General features: G+C 49.4%; 1 protein-coding gene across 2 annotated transcripts in view; it reads left to right on the top strand.

Moving 5' to 3' along the window:
- The window catches only part of MICAL3 (microtubule associated monooxygenase, calponin and LIM domain containing 3), a 98,392-nt gene that overhangs the window by 1,277 nt on the left and 76,152 nt on the right, over positions 1-20,963 (top strand). For both annotated transcript variants that reach the window (XM_065886646.1, XM_065886647.1), the window contains exons 2-15: positions 923-1,130; positions 2,964-3,080; positions 3,488-3,589; positions 4,112-4,267; positions 5,227-5,327; positions 7,300-7,557; positions 7,899-8,014; positions 10,825-10,951; positions 11,835-11,931; positions 14,281-14,428; positions 16,412-16,608; positions 17,924-18,036; positions 18,126-18,188; positions 18,634-18,807. In XM_065886646.1, coding sequence (XP_065742718.1) covers positions 923-1,130; positions 2,964-3,080; positions 3,488-3,589; positions 4,112-4,267; positions 5,227-5,327; positions 7,300-7,557; positions 7,899-8,014; positions 10,825-10,951; positions 11,835-11,931; positions 14,281-14,428; positions 16,412-16,608; positions 17,924-18,036; positions 18,126-18,188; positions 18,634-18,807 — 1,977 coding nt within the window. The remainder of the gene's footprint in view (positions 1-922; positions 1,131-2,963; positions 3,081-3,487; positions 3,590-4,111; positions 4,268-5,226; positions 5,328-7,299; positions 7,558-7,898; positions 8,015-10,824; positions 10,952-11,834; positions 11,932-14,280; positions 14,429-16,411; positions 16,609-17,923; positions 18,037-18,125; positions 18,189-18,633; positions 18,808-20,963) is intronic.

Below are 20,963 nucleotides of genomic sequence, written 5' to 3'. Positions count from 1 at the left end.
CATGGGTTTGAGCACTGGTCCGGGAAGATCCTACATGCCGCGGAGCAACTAATCCTGTGCGCCACAACTACTGAGCCTGCGCTCTAGAGCCCGCGAGCCACAACTACTGAAGCCCACGCACCTAGAGCCCATGCTCCGCAACAAGAGAAGCCACCGCAATTAGAAGCGCACCACAACGAAGAGTAGCCCCCGCTCGCTGCAACTAGAGAAAGCCCGTGCACAGCAACGAAGACCCAACACAGCCAAAATTAAAAATATAAATAAATAAATAAATAAATTCATATGGAAAAAGAAAAAAGAATAAAAGGAATTGGAAGCCAGAAACAGTGCATGTCTTTCTTCTGAACGTGCATGCCAACTAGTTAAGATAAGTGTGTGGTCTCACCCTGAGTACTTCTCTAGAATATGGATCTTCAAGATCATTTCCCTGGATTTTCAGTCTAAAGTTGGTGATTTTAGAACTCTTTTCTGCACATAAAACTTTGGCTCTTGAAAATTACCACCTTGGAGTCTCTCAAGTGGTAGGTCCATTCCAGGACCCTAAAATTGCTTGGTGTTGTATTTAATGATCTGTGCCTCTGTGGACAGAGATCTGCTTGACTTAGAAACCTTCGAGAAGGTTTTTTCCTGTTGTTGAGAGATGAGATGTGATCTTCATATTGTGTGTTGATGTGAGGACCCAGATAAATGTGATCTGCAGGTGCCACGTCTGAGTTTCTGTCCAGCACTTACAGTTAAGTCTCCTCCATCCAGAGCGCCCACAGCTTTTCTCTGAAGCCATTGCAGGCACTCCTCTCTGACCCGGATGGGTTTGAAGGTTTCTTGGTCATGGGGAGAGTAGCCCTACTGGGGGGCTTTAGGGAATGGTGGTTATGCGCTCAAGAGGTGCTGCCTTCGCCCTGAAAGCAGCTGTGTTTTTCAGTGTCTCATCATTGGAGCTGGCCCCTGCGGTCTCCGCACAGCCATCGATTTATCCTTATTGGGAGCTAAGGTGGTCGTGATTGAGAAACGAGATGCCTTCTCCCGCAACAATGTCTTGCATCTCTGGCCATTCACCATACACGACCTGCGAGGCCTGGGTGCCAAGAAGTTCTACGGCAAGTTCTGTGCTGGAGCCATCGACCACATCAGTAAGTGAAATCAGTTCTTCTGTAGGATCCCACCCCTACCCTCTACTCAGTTTTCAGGAGAAAGAGTCAGGCAGATTACCAGAGGAGTTCGTACTCAGAAGCCCAGTGTGTCCTGACATCCTTAGTATCTATTGTGTAGAAAACACACTCAGCTTGGAGTCAAAATACCTGCCCTCCAGTGGTTCTGTAACCTGAGATTCTTAACTACCAGGGTGTCTCCTATGAAATGAGTTTAGATTAAGGAATTCTAACATCCTGAGCGCTTACTGAGCACCGGCAGTGGGTGGGATAGGATTGGGGCCAGGCTAGGAAACAGACTGCCAGTTTGGGCTTTGACCCTCTGGTGGCTCTTAGTCCGATGGGAGAAGCACGAGGTATGCGGCTTGCTGTGATATGCTAGGTGGGTACTCTCCTAATGTGAGAACAAAGACTCTGGGGATGGTCCTGGGGAGCCACAGTGATGAAAGAAGCAGACTCCTAGTCTGGCTGTGAGTGGCAAGTAGATAGTGGGATCCCTTTGGCCGAGTGATTCTCATGAGGTCTGCAGCGTGGAGGGCTCCTGCTCTCCTCCTGTCCCCTCCAAGCTCAGCCTGGGCCTGTGATCGAGGCAGTAGAAGTTAATGCAGACGGTGCTTTTGTTTTCATGCCGCTCTGAAAAGCGGTTCAGAACAGACTGTTGTCTACATTATGAAGTTGAAGTCTTGTCTGTTGATCATCATTAATGATTGCAGGACAGCCTTATCAAGGAACTGTTGTTCTGAGCTCCTCAGATGTGTCCTGTAAACATTCAGCTACTCACTGCTCTTTGAAGCAGTTGGCCAGCAGATGCCACTGGCCAGCAGATGCCACATTCCACCGGCAGCAGAAGCCCTCTGTGCATCTGTCGGGCTGCAATGGGTAACAGCCATCTGCAGGAATGAGATGTGCGCTAGCAGGGGATTGAACAAGTCTTTGGGAGTGTGACATGGAACGGTGCGAAGTGGGGGAGATAGCTGAGACGGCTGCGTGGAGGATTAGCACGTATTCCTAGCTCATTGGTCACAGCCTGTAGGCAGTCGGTGTTAACAGTAGACCGAGGTCAGTATATCAGCGGACTTGTCTGCCTTGTGTGTGGCAGGATTTGTCTTGGAGCTGAGAGGGTCCCACATCAGGGCCCAGACTTTCTCTCAGTGTACCTGGGGCCATCCGTGTCTGACACCTGGGAACTATTCATTGGACACTGAACAAATAAATAAGTCTCACTATGATAATGAGCAAGATTTTCAATTACTTTGAGCCTTAGTTTCTGCAGCCGTAGACCAGTGGTGGGGGGGGAATGGTAAGAGACTAAGGTTGGTTTGAGGGATCCCCTCTCAGCGTGTAAGAGTGTGAAGATCAGTGAGGGAACAGGCTGAGAGAGAGATGCCGTGGGCAGTTCAGGAAGTGAGGCAGCCCTTTGTATCCAATTGGAAGCACCCCAAAAAGCAGCACCTTTGTATCCAATTGGGTGCCTGTCTTCTGCCTCCTGTGGTGAGTCCTGTCAGGATCGTAGGTGCTGCTCGGTCACTGTGGCTCTGTGTCAGGGAGGATGGAAGGGAGAGTCTCCTTCTGTCTCGGAGCTTTTGAGAGGTAGGCTGTGTGTCTCTCTAGAACACCTCTTGCACTGAATTGTATTTGCCCTTGAGAAAGAAAAGAAGACGCTATGGAGCATGGCTCGGAAGAGCCGCCTGCTGTAGGTGGCTTTGAGCATCTGGATAAACTCTGCATTGGTGGACGGGGGGACTGGTGCAGTGATGCTGACTTGTCCTCTCTACCCGGTGGGCCCTCACTCCTGTAATCTTCCTGTTCACCCAGGTATCCGTCAGCTTCAACTAATACTTTTGAAAGTAGCATTGATCCTAGGCATTGAAATCCATGTCAATGTGGAATTCCAAGGACTTGTGGAGCCTCCTGAGGACCAGGAAAATGAACGTGAGTGAACAAATGAAGGAGGGATAAAAGGGCCTTGAAGAGGTGAGGAAAGATGAGATCCAGGGAGAAGAGAGGAATCTGAGGGTTGTTTTCAGAGCTAGTTAAAGGGGTGTCTCCATTTGCACAGCCTGTGTCTTTGGAGGAACTTTTGACTTATGAGGAGGCCTCTGACATAGTACTAGACATTACAAGGGCTTGGATTTGTTATAGGAAGTCGTGTGGTGAGGACGTTCCTTTGTGACCCTTCCTCGAGGCTTCTTTCTCTCTTTGGTTTGTACCCCATGCTTTTATGCCTGGTGTGTTTTTGGCGTGGGGTTTTGTGCAGTCTGCACACCTGGGTACCTAGAGATGTCTTAGATATATGAATGGGTCTGGGTGATAACCTTCATTTTGACTTCCGTCCGCAGGGATAGGTTGGCGGGCCCTGGTGCACCCCAAAACCCATCCTGTATCAGAATATGAGTTTGAAGTGATCATTGGAGGGGATGGCCGCAGGAACACCTTGGAAGGTACGGGTAGTGCTCCTGTCTCCTTCACCTGCTTCATGTGGAGGAACCCTGCCAAGAGCTTGTGTCTTCAGAGGCCCCGCTCCTGAGAATCCTCACGCGTGCGCTGCCTAGGCTGGGTGAACGGCAGGCCCCACCTTCGCCCCGCCAGCTGGTACTGGACCACTTCTCCAGGGCACAGGGAGACAAGCCACCCGTGAGCAGGGAACATTGCAGGATTAAACCTAAGTTATTAAAGCAGACGGCGTCCCTTTTTATGAAATGGAACCCCTTGTACTGAGTACTGTTCTGGTCCGTCAGATTTCCAGCGGTGTGCTAGTTGTGGGTGACTGACGTCTTTCCTGGATTGTTACAGTCTTTGGGAGGTAAACACCTTATTTCCAGATAGAGGAGAGCTGCCCTAAAACCTTCCCATTGATTCCCATCCCCATATTCCCTCATGTCTTCCTCAGCGCCCCACCTGTGTGACGTGATCTTCCTTCTTTAGCCAGCTTTTGCCACCTCTGAAAATTTCTTTCCTTCCAGGATTTCGTCGGAAAGAATTTCGTGGCAAACTGGCCATTGCCATTACAGCAAATTTTATTAACCGAAATACAACCGCAGAAGCAAAAGTGGAAGAGATCAGTGGTGTGGCTTTTATATTCAACCAAAAATTTTTCCAGGAACTGAGGGAAGCCACAGGTTGGTGTCAATGCCTCCACAGCAAAAAGGATAGAAATATAAATACCGCTTGTGATCTTTCTCTTGGAGGGTTTGGTCAGGGGGGGTCATCAGTGAAACTGCTGTGTTGTTTGCCCGTCTGCTCCTTCTTCACTCCTGTGCTTCATTCTGAGCGTTATGCTTTCTGTGTCTCTGTCTCCTACTCGGGTGTCCTTTGTCCTCATTGCAGGGATGGGCTGCTCCTCCAGCCCTTCCCCCTGCCTGGCTCTGCATGGTGGTGCCTGACACCGTCGGCTGTTGGAGGGGAACTCTGGTTTGTTGAGAACCTGACTCTAGGTGTTGAGTGTGTCTTCTTTTTCCTGAGTTTGTTTGGCTTTGAAGTAAACCACGTGCTAGATAGAAATGAGGTTGTTGTATGATAGCTTGTGAATAGATGGATTCACTTAGACATTTTGCTGTAATAAAAATGTGTGGCAAATTCCACTTACCTATTTTCCGGAAGAACATGGTTTCTTCCCACTGCATCTGTTTTTCAGGTTAATCGAATTAAAGAGCCAGTAGTGCACTCTGTACTTCCAGGCATCCAGTTGTCTGTCCTGCCCGTGAGAGTCCAGGAGATTCCCCCGTTGCCTTGATGAGCATCAAAGAGGTTTAACCGGAGAACTGACTCAAACCCTCTTACTAGAGGTTAACCTCTCCTTTCTTCCCATCCTTGTGTTTCTGCTTCTGATTGATTGCTGTTGCCAGGGTAACAGGGTGTCAGGTGAATGCAGAGCAGTGTGAGGATAACCAGAGCTCCCCCCCTTTTCATGAACAAATGTGCAGGAGGTGAGGGATCAGGCTCAGGTGCCTTTTTCATTTTCTCGTTCCCTGTCTGGAGTTCCGCAACCCTGGCCTCTGTGGGCCAGGACAGTCTCTCTGGCTGCCTAACCCACCTTCATCTCAGCAGACCCTTATGTGCACGTTGTTCTCTGTTGCAGGGATCGATTTGGAGAACATCGTCTACTACAAAGATGACACACACTATTTTGTTATGACAGCCAAAAAGCAGAGTTTACTGGACAAAGGGGTGATACTGCACGTGAGTCACGGATTTCTTTTAAACCGCTTTTTATGTTGTACTGGGTCATGTGATTACCAAGAGAAAGAATTTTATTGTCTGATGAGTTTTTTCATGCAAGGGGATGAAAATGAGTGCCTCACTCATCTCCTGGGACCATGTACTTTGTAGTCCTCTGATGTTTTTTAGTTTAACTTAAAAAAAAATCTTTTATGGAAAATTTCAAGCACGAACAAAAGTGGAGAGACTTGTGTAATGAACCCCGATGTGCCTGTTATCCAGCATAAGCAGTTGTCAGCATGTGGCCAGCACTGTCCCAGGAGTACCCCAGCCCACTCCCCACTCCCACTTGGGGCTGTGCAAAGCAAATCTCACATAGCATTTCATGCATAAATATTCATTTTAATTTCAGGTGATTCTGTTTGTGGTTATGATGAGTTCCATATATGACCGATTATTGGTTGGTTAGTAGGTCATCTTTAGGAGGGGGTTATAGAGGGAAGGGAGTTAGACCAAGAAGCAAAAACTGGTGTTTATGGGAGCCTGAGAATGGTTCTGGCTTTACTGCAGGTATGGTTACAGTGCCTGGATCAGGCTATATTTGGACCTCTTTATGGCCTGACAATGAGGGCTCTTGTTCACCCAGAGCCAGGGCCAGCTAAGCCTTTTTTCCAGATGACTAATTGTATGAGAGTCCCTGGGATGATGACAGAATGTGGACGCAGAGAACCACAGGTGGATGGCTCCTTAAGGAGAGTTTCTTAAGTCTTAACTTGGTCTTGTTGGTCTGGATTTGAGAATTAACTGTCCCTGTGTGATGAGTGGAGAGAAGAGGCACCAGATGCGGTGATTCAGGCCTGTGCAGTTCCCAGCGCAGACTGGCGGCTGAATTTCAGGATGTCCTTTGTCTTTGCAGGATGATGATGAGTCGGGTGACTGCAGTCTGAGTTATGGTGCTGCCTTGTCTGCAGGCGGTGCTGGGGAGCTGGGAGCTCGTGGACCTCGTGTCTGTGTCTCAGCCCCGTGGCCCCTTATGCGTGTGAGGAGAACAGGACAGAGCAGTGGGCACAGCCCATTCTGCCAAAAGCATGAGCAAGATATATTTAGTCGGATGCTCTATCAGTAAGAAATAGCCGGTGAACCCACGGGTATGCCTTGGGACCAAGCTAAGACTTAGAGCCCATGGTGGCCACTTACTAAGTGTTGAACGAACAGTTTCCAGGACCAACCTGAGTATGTGTTTGGCTCTTACATCTTGTAGTGCCAGCGGAAAGTACCATCAGGGGCACTTGGAAAGCTTAGGGCCCACTTGAGAAGAAAGACTTGGCTCAGTGTGCCAGAGCCTCCAAAACAGAAAGGGAGTTTCTCGACCCTTTCTGTGGAAAGCCCTTTTCCCTCATCATTGTTTTTCTTTGCTGGTGGATTACTATGGGGACTTTCAGAATCTTGTGTATTGTTTTGAAGACTTCTGTTCCACTTTTCAGTGTATTTCTTTCCGGCCCCCAGGACTCCTATTGCCCCCACCTCCTCATCCCTCTGGCACTGAAGCTTTCAGGTTCTTCCTTTGGGTTCGATGAGCTATGCAAGGTTGAGTGTCCCGTGTAGGTCCAGCTGCTGCCCAGAAGACGGTGATTGCTGATAGCAGCCTGAACTATGAATGCTTTTCAGTTTACAGAGCGTCATCACATTAAATCATTGTGTTTGGTATTCAAAGCAACTCCGTGAGGTGGAGTGGACTAGACTGAAGAAGCAGTGACTTGTTCCAAGTAAATGGAAAAGCGGGTGCTCTGTTTCTAGGCGGCAAAACCTGTGTTCCTTTAGAAACAGCCTCCCCCCTTTTCTTTTGAATTTGCATAGAAGACTGCTTTGGGAACAGGGAGGGGAAGGCTGCAGAACTAGGTTCCGTCTGGCACGCGCAGCATGGCTGTGGCCGGCGGGCTCTGGCGCCCCTGCCTGGGCGTTTCCATCGAGCCTCTTCTCCCTCTGGAGATAGGACTACGCCGACACGGAGCTCCTACTGTCCCGGGAGAATGTGGACCAGGAGGCCCTGCTGAGCTATGCCCGGGAGGCGGCCGACTTCTCCACCCAGCAGCAGCTGCCCTCCCTGGACTTCGCCATCAACCACTACGGGCAGCCCGACGTGGCCATGTTCGACTTCACGTGCATGTACGCCTCCGAGAACGCGGCCCTGGTGCGGGAGCACGGTGGCCACCAGCTGCTAGTGGCCCTGGTGGGGGACAGCCTTTTGGAGGTGAGTGCTGAGCAGCGGGAGGTGGCAGTTCGGGTTGGAGGCCTGGCGAGGGGGCATCGCACTGAGGGGCAGCTCTGGGGTCCCAGCTGGGGAGCGAGTGTCTGCACTGCCACACGGTCTAGTGTACAGGGGAGGGCCCCAGGCCACGGGGAGCCCAGGCTTGCCACTGTGGGTATCAGTTCTGAAGGCTTTGTGACTTGCCCGTCTGCAGGTTGTGAAGTAGGGAAGGGAAGGGCAGGGTACAGCTGCTCTTCAACAGCAAACTCTTTCTCTCCTCCTTAGTTTAGTTTCTCTCTTTTAAAAGGTAATTCAGGTTAATTCTTTGTTTTCTGTTTCTGTAGCCTTTTTGGCCAATGGGAACAGGAATAGCCCGGGGCTTTCTAGCTGCTATGGACTCGGCCTGGATGGTGCGCAGTTGGTCTCTGGGAAGGAGCCCCTTGGAAGTCCTGGCAGAGAGGTAACCGGAGGGGCGTCCTTCTGCGGTGACACAGAAGGGTCAGTGGTTTGCTCCTCAGGCAGAGTTCAGGTTTCTCTTTCCTTCTTCATTAATGATGTTTTTATATTTAGGAGAGGGAAAGCAAGATAGGTATTCATAAAATTATAGAAACCTAGGGCTTCCCTGGTGGTGCAGTGGTTGAGAGTCCACCTGCCGGTGCAGGGGACACGGGTTCGTGCCCCGGTCCGAACACGGGTTTGTGCCCTAGCCGTGGAGCGGCTAGGCCCATGAGCCATGGCCGCTGAGCCTGCGCGTCTGGAGCCTGTGCTCCACAACAGTGAGAGGCCCGTGTACCACACACACACAAAAAAAAAAATCATAGAAACCTAAAGATTATCTAATCTAAGTGATGTTCTCTTATCCCTTTCAAATCAAATTTGTTACTGATGAATGGTATCTGAATCTTTGTGTAAAATTGAAGGATGCTCTCTGATTCCTTTGTGACAGCTACATGAACAAATATTCGATTGGCCAAAAGGTTCATTCGTTTTTTCCCCTAAGATGGCTCTAGTAGCATCTTAGTTATCTTTAACTTCATTCGAAACAATTTTGTTAGATTGTATGTGACAGCTGTCATATCAGCCTGCATTTTAAAAAAGACTTATTGGGACTTCCCTGGTGGCGCAGTGGTTAAGAATCCGCCTGCCAATGCAGGGGACTTGGGTTCTAGCCCTGGTCCGGGAAGATCCCAAACGCCACAGAGCAGCTAAGCCCGTGTGCCACAACTACTGAGCCTGCGCTCTAGAGCCCTCGAGCCACAACTACTGAGCCCGCGTGCCACAACCACTGAAGCCCATGCGCCTAGAGTCCGTGCTCCACAACAAGAGAAGCCACCACAATGAGAAGCCCAGGCACTGCAACAGAGAGTAGCCCCCGCTCACCAGAACTAGAGAAAGCCTGCGTGCAGTAACAAAGACCCAGTGCAGTCAAAAAGAAATTAAATTAAATTAAAAAAAAAAAAGACATCAAAATTGGTGAATTTTTGTGTAGCCATTTTACTATTGAAGATGGAAGAAAAAAAGTAACATTTTCAGCATATTATGCTTTATCATTTCTAGAAAGGTAAAAACACACAACTGAAGCACAAAAAAAAGATTTGTGCAGTGTCTGGAGACGGTGCTGTGACTGACTGAACATGTCAAAGGTGGTTTGCAAAGTTTTGTGCTGGAGATTTCTCGCTGGACGGTGCTCCACGATTGGGTAGACCAGTTGAAGTTGATAGTGATCAAATCGAGACATTAATTGAGAACAATCAATGTTACACCACGCGGGAGATAGCCGACATACTCAAAATATGCAAATCAAGGGCTGAACATCATTCGCTCCAGCTTGGTTATGTTAATCATTTTGATGTTTGAGTTGCACATAAGTTAAGCGAAAAAAACCTTCTTGACCATATTTCCGCATGTGTTTCTCTACTTAAACGTAGCAAAAAATCCCGTTTTTAAAACAAATTGTGACGGGCGATGAGAAGTGGTTACTGTCCAATAATGTGGAATGGAAGAGATGGTGGGGCAAGCAAAAAGAACCATCACCAACCACACCAAAGGCCGGTGCTCATCCAAAGAAGGTGATGTTGTGTATATGGTGGGATTGGAAAGAAGTCCTCTACCATGAGCTCCTTCTGGAAAACGAAACGATTAATTCCAACAAGCACTGCTCCCAATTAGACCAACTGAAAGTGGCACTTGACGAAAAGTGTCTGGAACTAGTCAACAGAAAACGCATAATCTTCCATCAGGATAACGCAAGACCACGTGTTTCCTTGATGACCAGGCAAAAACTGTTACAGCTTAGCTGGGAAGTTCTGATTCATCTGCCGTATTCACTAGACATTGCACCTTCGGATTTCCATTTATTTCGGTCTTTACAAAATTCTCTTAATGGAAAAAATTTCAGTTCCCTGGAAGACTGTAAAAGGCACCTGGAACAGTTGTTTGCTCAAAAAGATAAAAAGTTTTGGGAAGATGGAATTATGAAGTTGTCTGAAAAATGGCAGAAGGTAGTGGAACAAAAGGGTAAATACATTGTTCAATAAATTTCTTGGTGAAAATGAAAAATGTGTCTTTAGTTTTTACTTAAAAACCGAAGGCACTTTTTGGCCAACCCAGTACATGAAAATAGTGCATTTAATCTTCCTGTCCTTAAACTAGAGAGACTTGTACTAATGAAATCAGTGCGGTAGCAGGGGATGTACTAACATAGGAGAAGAAATTAAAAGTGACTTCGAATCCAAAGGAAAACAACAAAGTGCTTGTGAACATTGACTCTCAACTGTCAGACATTGTGAAGCAGATAATTGCAGATGAGGTAAGGTCTCGGATTCGCTTGCTAATAAAGAACAAGTGCCTTGACCAGAGCTAGAGAAAGAGGGTTTGCTGAACGAAAGTAGTGGTCGATACCATTTTTAAGTCTGTCGCCTAAGGTACTCTGGGTAAATTTGGTGGCAAGTTTTTTTCATCAGTGATTTTCTTAAAAATTAAACATTGGCCTACTTGCTAAAACAGCGCAGCAGTAAAGTAGAGTGAGACTTGGCTCCCTGCCCACAGCAGTGGACTTGCCCTTCTCCTTGGCCCCTAACAGTCTGGTGCCTGTGGGATCATTGAGATGGTGGGGATGGGAAGCCAGGGCTGATGTGCGGTTGGAGGCAACCCGACAAGGAGGAGGATTTGTCCCACCCTGGACTGTCAGAAAATAGAAATATTATCAGAGGGAGGGAGGAGCTTCTGGTGCTGTCACTGCTCTGAGTGCACTGTTGTTCATTGTTGCAGGGAAAGCATTTATAGGTTGCTGCCTCAGACCACCCCCGAGAATGTGAGCAAGAACTTCAGCCAGTACAGCATAGACCCCGTCACCAGATACCCGAACATGAACGTCAACTTCCTCCGGCCAAGCCAGGTAAGCGCCCCTGGCCCGTCATCCGTGTCCCAGCCACGGTCAGGACCAGTCAGACTCTGTGAATACAGGCGCACACAGCATTCCTTCCCAATCCAAGCATACGTCTTCCTGAGTTGGCTGAGGGAGGCATCTGCCGTCAGCAGACTGACCAGCTAGGGCAGCGGGTTGTCTGGTGACTGGAGGGCTCTGTCCCATCTCCTGGTTCCCGTGGACAGTGCAGGAGCTCAGCCCTCGTTCTCTAGTCAGGACGTGCAGCAGGCACCTGCGTCACTGCCACCAGTCACCGTGACCCGGGGGCTGCCGCTCACCTTCCCTGAACTTGTTTCCCCATCTGTACCATGGAGGTCACCATCCCTGCTGCTCCCAGGATCGTTGTGCAGGCAGACAGCACTGGTCACTTGAGAGAACGTGGAAAGATAAGACCCTCTGCAAGTAAAAGATACTGCCGGCCAACTCAGAATGTCTAAAGCCTTGTTACTGCACTGAGAGTGACATTTTACAAAGCATAATAATCCCTGGGAGCCCAACAATGCTGAGAAAGCAGCCCATTCAACGTATTTGCCTGTGTTCTAGAGTAATTTTTTATTCACTTTTTATCTAGGCCTCTGTGTTTGTGGGGGAAACCTGCTGTCACTGGGCAGCAGTAATGGCCCAGCAGAGACTGTGCGAGGGCCCTCCGTGGCTGTCTCTGAGCACAGGTTCTTACAGGTCACACGCATTTGTGTGTACGTGATCCACCGTATCCCAGAAAGGATTAAGGTTGGCGTTACACCTCCTGACTGCACTTTCCCCAGCCTTCCACTTCAGTCAGTGTGCTCTCAGTCGGGAATTTATTACTTGGTATGTGATTTTCCTTCTTTACAACTTGTAAACTTCCTGCCAGGTGCGCCATCTGTATGATACTGGAGAAACAAAAGATATTCATCTGGAGATGGAGAACCTCGTGAATTCCCGAACTACCCCAAAATTGGCCCGCAATGGTGAGTCCTGGTAATGGCCTTTCCGCCGTCGAGAGCGTTCTGTGTAATTGGCTGAGCTCTTGGTGCGCACAGTACTGGCTCTCATGTACATGGTTCTCACCAGAGGTGGTTTGCCCCCAGGGGACGTTTGGTCATGTCTGGAGACATTTTTGGGTGTCAGGACTTGGGGGGTTACTACTGCTCTGCCCCCTGTGGTACACAAGTCAGCCCCACAGCGAAGGATCAACTGCCTAAAGCAGCAGTGCTGTCGAGGGTGGGAAACCTGGTCTAAGGTGTCGCGAGGGTATAAAGAGAAATCAGATACGGTGCTGTTGAGAGGACAGGGGTGCGGACTTGGGAGCACACACGCACACCAAGGTTTTCAGGGAAGGCTTTACAGAAGAAGCAGTGGCTTCTTAGCTGAGGACCACGATGGCTGCAGGACACGGTGATGGAGGCGGAGCTCATGCGGTGCAGGCCCCTGAAGAGTTCTTTAAAAGGAGAGTGACTGGCCAGCTGCAGGTGAACTGGGACAGAGAAGGGCACTGGAGCAGAGCAGGTAGTTCAGAAGTGCGCCAATGGTCAGGCTGGCCGGTCCGGTGTTGATGCCGTGGATGAGAAGGGAGACGGCATCCAGTCCAGCTGTGCCCGTCCGTGAAGCGTGTGGCTTGCCAGCATACGTGACGTCTCTGAATTTGGGTTTCCGTGTGTGCAAAGTGGGGGTAACCATGCCCACCTCACGTTGGCTGCGAGGACTCAGGGGCGTGTCGGGGTGTTCGCTGCAGCACCTGGCGTGCAGCAGGGCGTCAGAAGTGGCTGCCGAGAGCATAAGGAGCCAGAGCACTGGCAGAGTCTGAACAAGGACTCTGGGTTGAGAAGAATTGAGCTCTGTCATGGGCATTTTGAATTTGACATGCTGTTGGGATATCAAGGCAGATGTGACCACCAACAGGCAGCTGGAAGCATTTTCATCTTCCTCCACTGGGGTGTCACCTCCTTGAAAGCAGACAGTGTGTCTTTTATTTATTTTTGGCCGCACCGCACAGTTCGCGGGATCTTAGTTCCCCGACCAGGGATTGAACCTGGGCCCTAGGCAGTGAGAGCATGGAGTCCTAACCACTGGACCGCCAGGGAAGTGCCCAGAGAGTGTGTCTTTGTTCACTGTTATTCTAGAACCTGGAATATTGAAGTCGTCCAGTACATATTGGATCAGTGGATACACAGACTTGGGAGACATCTGAATGAAGTGAATTTCTGAAGCCAGGAGACTTATGATGGTGACACCAGCAGGAGTTCTCTGTGTCATTTCAGGATACATTTTCCCTGAAAGACTGAAGTGAAACGGGATTTTTAGATATGCAGTTTTTATTTTGTTATGTTCACAAATTTGTTATGTACAAATGGCTTAGTATAAGGTTAAGTGTTTTCAGCTGCTTAAGGTAAGGAACAGACTTTCTTGGACACAAATAGGCGTTCACAGATTCTTCTAAATGATCTAATCTGATCTAAATGTTCCATATCAGAGCTCTTCAGATGTGATCATGAAAAATGGTTTTTTATAAAGGCTCTTCGTGGTTTAGAAGAAACATCAGTGACAGGAAGACGTCCCAGTATGTGTGTCTATGTGTTGAGTTTTTCAAGATGTGACCACTTGTCATACTGAGTGCCAAGCCTGGCCTGGTCTGGCGTCCTTGGCCTTGCCTGTGTGGTCCTGCAAAGTTTCTTCACTTGGCAGATTGCTTGGTACCTTGGAAAGTGTGAGAGCAAGTGTTTAACGTGCTGCTAGGTGGAATGGAACGTTTCTTCTCGGGTGCTCCCAATGTTACCTTGAAGGGAAGGCGTTTCCTCCGCCACCTGCCAGACAACTCTCCAGGGAAATCTTAGAGCCATCACGTGTGAGGGTGACAGCTCAGCAGGTGGCACCCTTCCCGTACGTCCCTGTCCTGGAGAGTGGCCGGGACCCTGGGCTTCAGCGTGAGAGGATCCACAGCATCCACTTGTGATCTGTCATGGACGGGGCATGGACGTTGACCTCAGAGTCTGGATAAATTGGTCGTTTCTTGTCTACCATAAATTCCATGGGAATTCCCTGGCAGTCCAGTGGTTAGGACTCTGCAGTTTCATTGCTGTGGGCCTGGGTTTGATCCCTGGTTGGGGAACTAAGATCCCACAAGCTGCACTGCACAGCCAAAAAAAAAAATTAAATTAAATTCCACTCTTATGGTACCAGTTAAGTAGCTTCTTACTTTTGAAAACCAGTGACGACTATTTTGCCCTTGCCTTCAGTATTTTTTCAACCTGGTTATGTGGATTCCCTATCAAAGCTACCAGGTGACCGCACTTCCAATAATAACATTGTTGTTGTTTTAGAGTCTGTGGCTCGTTCCAGCAAACTGCTGGGTTGGTGCCAGCGGCAGACAGATGGCTACGCTGGGGTGAACGTGACGGACCTCACCATGTCGTGGAAGAGCGGCCTGGCCCTGTGTGCCATCATCCACAGATACCGCCCTGATCTGATGTGAGAACAGGCTCTGCTTCATCTGTATTCCCACAGGACTTGCGAGTGCCCTGCTTCCAAGTGGCCAAACTCTGTACCTTTTCCTAGAACGAGATATATATAAGATACTTCTTCTGGAAGTCAGTCACTAATTTTAATTTATAGTTATATTTAAAGCTGTGTCTGTTAGGCATTATGTAGCTCAATCCAGGAATTATTAGCTGTTTGTAAAGTCTCAGCACTCAAAACGTGGAAAACCGGTTATAACACCCCCAGGCCTGTTAACATCACAGGAAGGAAAACTCTGTTTCTTGGCCCCAGGCTGAGAGCTCTGCGTTCAGCCAGCTCTCTCTCCAGTGCTGCTGGTCACGAGGAAAGCCTGGCCGGAGTGTGGGCTGAAGGCACGCGTGTCACTACCAGCAAAGCACTTCCTCCATTCGCCGGGGCTTGTCGGCATTGTCTCTTGTCTCTTGCACTTTTTGCAAGCGTGCTCTGTTACACCCCTAACACTCAGGTGGCCTTACGCACCTGTGCGGTGACTTTTCCTCTTTTGGTCATCCTCTACTCACCTAAATGCAGACTAGTATGACAGGATGACCCAGGTCAGCTGTGGTGACCGGTGCACCTAGATTTCCCCGTAGGCATTCGTTACCATGGAAGCCAAACAAGAAGATTCGGAAACGAGCAGAGCATGTGGCATCATTTTGGCTGTATGTCCTTTCATCACTAGGTCCACTTACGGGCCCATTTTTGTGTATTTGTTTTGTTCTAATGATTGCTTAAGGAGTCCTGAAAGATCTGGCTCTCTTTTATGTTAATAAAAGAAAGGGGCTTCATCTAGTGCTTAGGAGTGGGGGTGCTGATGTGCTTGATAAGCGGAAGTGGCCTCTGTGCCCTTGTCCCTTAGCTCACGCCGAGACTGGTGAAAACTGACTTGGAGTAGGGCTTATTGACCCCTCTGGGGGGCAGGGGGCAGCCTGAGAACGACTGCGGTGGATGACACAGAAGTGCTCAGGAGAAGGGCCAGGCAAGTCAGTCCTAGTCCAGAGGGAGGTCAGGACAGAAGGGGGAGGGCAGGAGTCCCTGAAGGGAGCCTGGTGCCGAGGGGACACACTCCTGTGGGAATGGACCGAAGGCTGCCGGGGGCCCGGGCGTTTCCTCCTGACAGTGCCCAGAGCCGTGAGTAGCTAATTTGGCACCGTTTAAGCTGCCGTGACGTCACTCAGGATGAGGCCCCCCCACAGTTTAGTAGGCTTAACATACAGAGTACAGGAGTTTAAAAAATGAAAAACGGTTGCGGAGTCAGCAGGTTAACACAAAATAAGGCCTGCCCAGTTAATCTGAAATCAGCTAAAGGAGGATGCTGTCAGTCTTTACTTGACTGAATAGCAAGAAGCCTGAAACCCAGTGGGAAATGTTTGTTAATCTAAATACTTAGGAAATTTAGCAGTGGAGAAATCTTCTGAGGAAAGTTTTGGAATTTCCCTTTTAATTAGAGGGGAAGGCTGAGTAAGATTCACCAGAGCTGATTTAGTACATCAACAGCTTGTCAGCTCCAAAGGACACAGGGGGTGATGGTTCCAGGCCTTTAGACAACAGCCTGATCCAAATAGGACCTTTATTGTTGTTGAGCCTGAGTTTAATACAGGCAGACCACACACGGGGCACAGGAGAAACTTAACAAAAACAGTTCCTTTTCTTGAGCTTACATTTTAGTAAGAATTTTATGTTATTGATAAAATGTTATGTTTTCCAACTTTTCCCCTCTTTTCTCTTATGGGTAGATTGTTAATCCTTTCTTCTCCCTGAGGATGATTTGCATTTCATTAGTAAAAGGAGGGAGACAGAAGTGAGAGAGAGAGGTTTGCTCTCCGATTTCAGTGAGGCCTGCACCCTGGATTTTAGCTGAAAGACCGAGAAATAATGATGACTCTGTGATACCGTGTTTTCTGGTCTGGGGACAAGCAGCCCATCTTGACACGTTTTCCTCGTCCTGTTTCTCAGAGATTTTGATTCTTTGGATGAGCAAAATGTGGAGAAGAATAACCAGCTGGCCTTTGATATTGCTGAGAAGGAGCTGGGCATTTCTCCCATCATGACAGGCAGAGAGATGGCCTCGGTGGGGGAGCCGGACAAGCTGTCCATGGTGATGTACCTGACCCAGTTCTACGAGATGTTCAGGGACTCGCTCCCCTCCCGAGGTAAGGGCCCCCCAGGGGTGCTGCCGTGTGGCTCCCCTGCCTCTCCTTCCCCTGTGCCCCTTCTTCCAGCAGACCCGCTTCTCTGCACTGTTGTCAGCCCGTCGTTCTGACCCGGGTCTTGCTCAGCAAACCTGCAGTTGTGGAGGCCATGAGCATTCCCGTCTAGAACCTTGTCCTTGACTCCACCACCCTTGTTCCCTTTCTCTCAGAACCAGACTTTTTGAAAAGGTGCTTTTGCTGTGGCCTGGACTTCCTCACTGCCTAATCTTTGTGACACTTTGCAACCCGGCCAAAACTGTTGGCCGTGGTCGTGAAGAATCACCAGATGCATGTTCTTCCCTCCTCTCTCACCTCTCAGGTACCCAGCTGTTCTGCGTTGTTCAGCCCTTGGAATGACGTCCTTTCTCTTGAAATTCTCTCTTCCTCTTGGCTTCTGTGATCCCGGACTATACTTGCTTTGTTCTCTTTCTTCTGTTAACTGTTCCTTCTCTGACTTCTCTTTCTTCTCCTACCTTTTAGTGTTTCCAAAACTCTTCCCTTGGCCCTCAGGCTGTCAGAAAACAGACTGAGTAAGCATCATGGTGCTTACAAGTGTTGCCCGTGGCACCTGACCTGGTTTACATCCCCTGCCTCCACCTGAAGTCACTAACTCCCCTGTGCCTCAGTTTCCCCATCTGTAAAGTGGGGATAATATGTGCATGGCGCGATTGTAATACGCCAAGGAGAGTGTTTGGCGAATGGAAGCACTTAAACAAATGTTAGCAATGTATTATTAGTTTCAATTATTATTTCAACATTACTATTGTTACTAATAAAACATTGGAACCCACAGAGTTTAGGTACCATTCTCCAGTGCTTCTGGCCCATGTACTTGTAGACATCTGTGGCTTTCTCTCATTAGAGATGCAGTTCTTACAACAGACACGCACAACTCTGACATCAACAAGCACACCCTGAACCCATGACCCGAGTCCCGTCTCCTCCCCGCCGATGCCCCTCCCTTTCTCTCCCGGCCTAAACTTTTCATCTTGAAGTGAGGCTTCGGCACTCTGTTGTAACCAGCAAGCAGATTGCAGCGTCTGAAAAGCAAAAGTGGAGGTTTTTGTGACTGAAGTGGATTGGGGCAAGCGTTGGTTTTGTTTGTATGGATGGAGAAGAGAAGGCCCAGCGTCCAGGGCTCCGTGTGCATTTTCTCTGTGGAGTTCCTACCGGGTTCAGAGTGCACGAACCCTCAGAGCTTCCTGAGGTTCCGAGAGCCTCCTGCAAGGAGGCACCCTCAGGGCTGTCCTTGGACACTGCTGGTTTCTGCCCGCAGACGCCTTGGACCTGAATGCTGAGGAGAGGGCCGTCCTGGTAGCCAGCACTAAATCCCCTATCTCCTTCCTGAGCAAGCTGGGGCAGACCATCTCTCGGAAGCGCTCTCCCAAGGTAAGTGGAAGGGTTTTTCCTCCAGCTGCAGAACTAATGGCACAGTGCAGTGACTAGAGGAATGCGGTTTCCCTTTGCTCTTGGTGCAGGACAAAAAGGAAAAGGACTTGGATGGTGCTGGGAAGAGGAGAAAGACCAGCCAGTCGGAAGAGGTGAGAAATATCTGGAATTTGCCAGAAAGACTGTACTGAATCGCCCTCCTTGGCTGAAACGCTTCGTTCCCAAATCGGCACTGCTAGATCTTCTCGGCTCACTCTTTGTGGGAATTGTTGCGCACAGATGCTTTCTGTGGCCTTTTGCCTTTGTGTAAGTTTTTGGAGAGCATCCAGGGAACACACACATGTGCTCTGGGCCTTCCTGTCTCTTTGGAATCCCATATGTGGCGAAGGGCAGCAGCTTTCCTGGGATGTAACCACACCAGCAAGAGCCCGAGTGCCTCTTCATACTGCCCCTGGGCCCGAGGCCATCTTGAGATTTGAACCTTGAGGAGAGCCACTGAGCTCGACCTAAAGCAGGGACCAGCCGCTGTGCCAGGCCCTGGGGTGTGGGCAGGGGCTCCTCTAGCCGAGGCTGGCTCTTGATACCCCTGTTCACCAGGAGGACGCGCCCCGGGGCTACAGAGGAGGAAGGCCTACGCTGGTGAGCACACTGAGCGACCGGAGGGTGGATGTGGCCCTTGGCAACCAGAACAAGGTGAAGTACATGGCGACCCAGCTGCTGGCCAAGTTTGAGGAGAACGCGCCCGTGCAGTCCACGGGTGTGAGGAGACAGGTAAGCCCAGCTCACACCTCGCCCGCCCGGACCTGGGCTGGCCACAGAGGAAAGGGGGGTTAGTGAGTGAGACGGGGAACTTCCCGGTCCTGAGGGCTCAGGGCTCGAGACTGGCGTCTGCGTGGGGCAGGGACGAGGGTTCCTGTCCTCACCAGCCAGGCCCACCTGAGGATCTTTAAAATGGCGTGTCCAGGCCTGTGTACGTAGGTGTGTGTTCACGTACATGCATACGTAAGTGATATAAGAGGTACCTGCTTATTGAGGAAAATACTGGAAAGTGTAATTAAGGCCCCTATAATTCTGTTAATATTTTGCTATGTTTCTTTCTGGTCTTTTTTTAGTGCATTCTTGTTTTCATGGTTGAGGTCATTCTTAACGTACACTTTCCTGTTCTGCTTTCTTCATGTAACTTTGGGTGTATTTCCATGTTCCAAACTCTTTATAAGCCTCTTCCAAAGTGTGTGCTCCATGCTTTTCTTAACTCTTCCTCTGGTGCTGGATGTTTAGTTGTTTCTCATCGTTGATGAAGGACAGAGAGGTAGACACTCTTGTGTGTTGCACATGGTTTTCCTAGACTGTCCTTGAACTAGGTCACGAGTGTGAGCGCTGTAAAGGTTCTCCGTGGACTGCCCTCACTCCCTGAGTCCTGCTGAGGGCTGGACTGCCATGTCTGTTAGGTCTCGTGTCTCCTCTTGCTTGTCTAAAAGTCACTAAGGCTTCTCACAAGAGGAGGTACAGGCATTGTGAGATCCACAATGAACATTTCTTCTAAAGCTCCTTGTGCGGGGAGTACCTCTTCATCTTCGCCACGTGCGCCAGCCCTTGTTCCTGTGGACCAGGGACCAGGCCGACCACATCACTGACTTCTTCCCACATCTAGTGCTTGGTTAGATCCTCACGCTCCAGGCGTTCGTGCCGAGGCCCACAGAGAGCGTGCAGGCTTGATTGTGAACGTGTGAGGCTGCCGGGCGGCCGTAGCAGCCCAGGTTCCATCCTCCTCAGCAAGGCTGGGGTGCTCTCCACTAGAGGAAGTATGTCCCCACTCATTTTGAGTGGAAAGATTCATTTTCCAAGCCAGAATTAGTGGTTTAGGCTCAGAGCATTGAGCTTGGGGAAAGGATAATCAGAATTACAGTTTCTGTTTGTCTTTTCTTTTGCATTTGGCTTCGCCTGAGTTGGGGAGGGAGGATTTTCCTTTGTAAGTATAACTTCCTAGAACTAATTCTGTGCACCCTCCTTCAGTTCTTAGATGAGTGTCTATCCTCCGGGAGAACCATTTTTGTGTCTGCTACCTTAATGCTTTCTTTTTTTTTTTTTTTTTTTTGTCTCTGTGTCCTGTCCCCTATCCAATACTTGGCCTGTGTGTCACAGCCGACACAAGAGCGTGGGCTCAGCCAGCCGTCCTGCTGCCTGCCTGAGCAGGGTCGCCCTGCTCCCACCCCCCAGTGGAAACAGGTAAAGGAACTGCCCAGGGACCAGAATGGGTGCTGGGCCTTCCCACCTGCTCCTCCTCCGAGCCAGCCAGGTGGGACCTGCACTGTAGAGCCCTAGGTCACGGGGTAGGGATCTCTGTGCGCATCTGAGTGGCGACTCTGGGGGAAGGTTTAACAGACACTACTGATAGTATTGCATGACTTGTTTAACTCCTTGGGATTTGGGAAAACAGTGAAAAGGGTGGGCTGTTATATTGGTGTTGAAACTAGCTGAAGTTATGTGGTACCTGTGTTCAGGTACTTAGCCTTTGGGGTTTTGCTGTTATAACTTTTGTCCCAAGTTGACCTTTGGCTGAAATGCATCCGCGTGACCCCTGGAGGACAATCCCGAGTTTCTAGAGCTTGGGGCTCGGGGCAGTGGTCTTCTCGTGTTAAACAGGAAAATGTTATCCAAGAAATAGTCTCAAACTGGTTTTTTCCTTGTTTCAGATCATGGACAGAGATGATCATGGGCGTTTTCTCAGTGTTTTGTCCACATTTAAAATACTCTTTTTGGAAATTTTCACTAAAGTTTCTGCAAGATCTCCTGTAAATCTGCTTCTCCTACATAGTATAGAGTGGGGCGGAAAGAAAGAGGGGCTGGCGCCTGGCGGGGAACAGGAAACCCGCCAGAGCGATGGGAGTCCTCTGCTCTGTTCCCCCCATGTCACAGCCCTGAGTGCG

The sequence above is a fragment of the Phocoena phocoena genome, chromosome 11 (assembly GCF_963924675.1).
Source record: "Phocoena phocoena chromosome 11, mPhoPho1.1, whole genome shotgun sequence".
NCBI classification, from domain to species: domain Eukaryota; kingdom Metazoa; phylum Chordata; class Mammalia; order Artiodactyla; family Phocoenidae; genus Phocoena; species Phocoena phocoena.
This window is presented reverse-complemented; position numbering and strand designations above follow the sequence as displayed.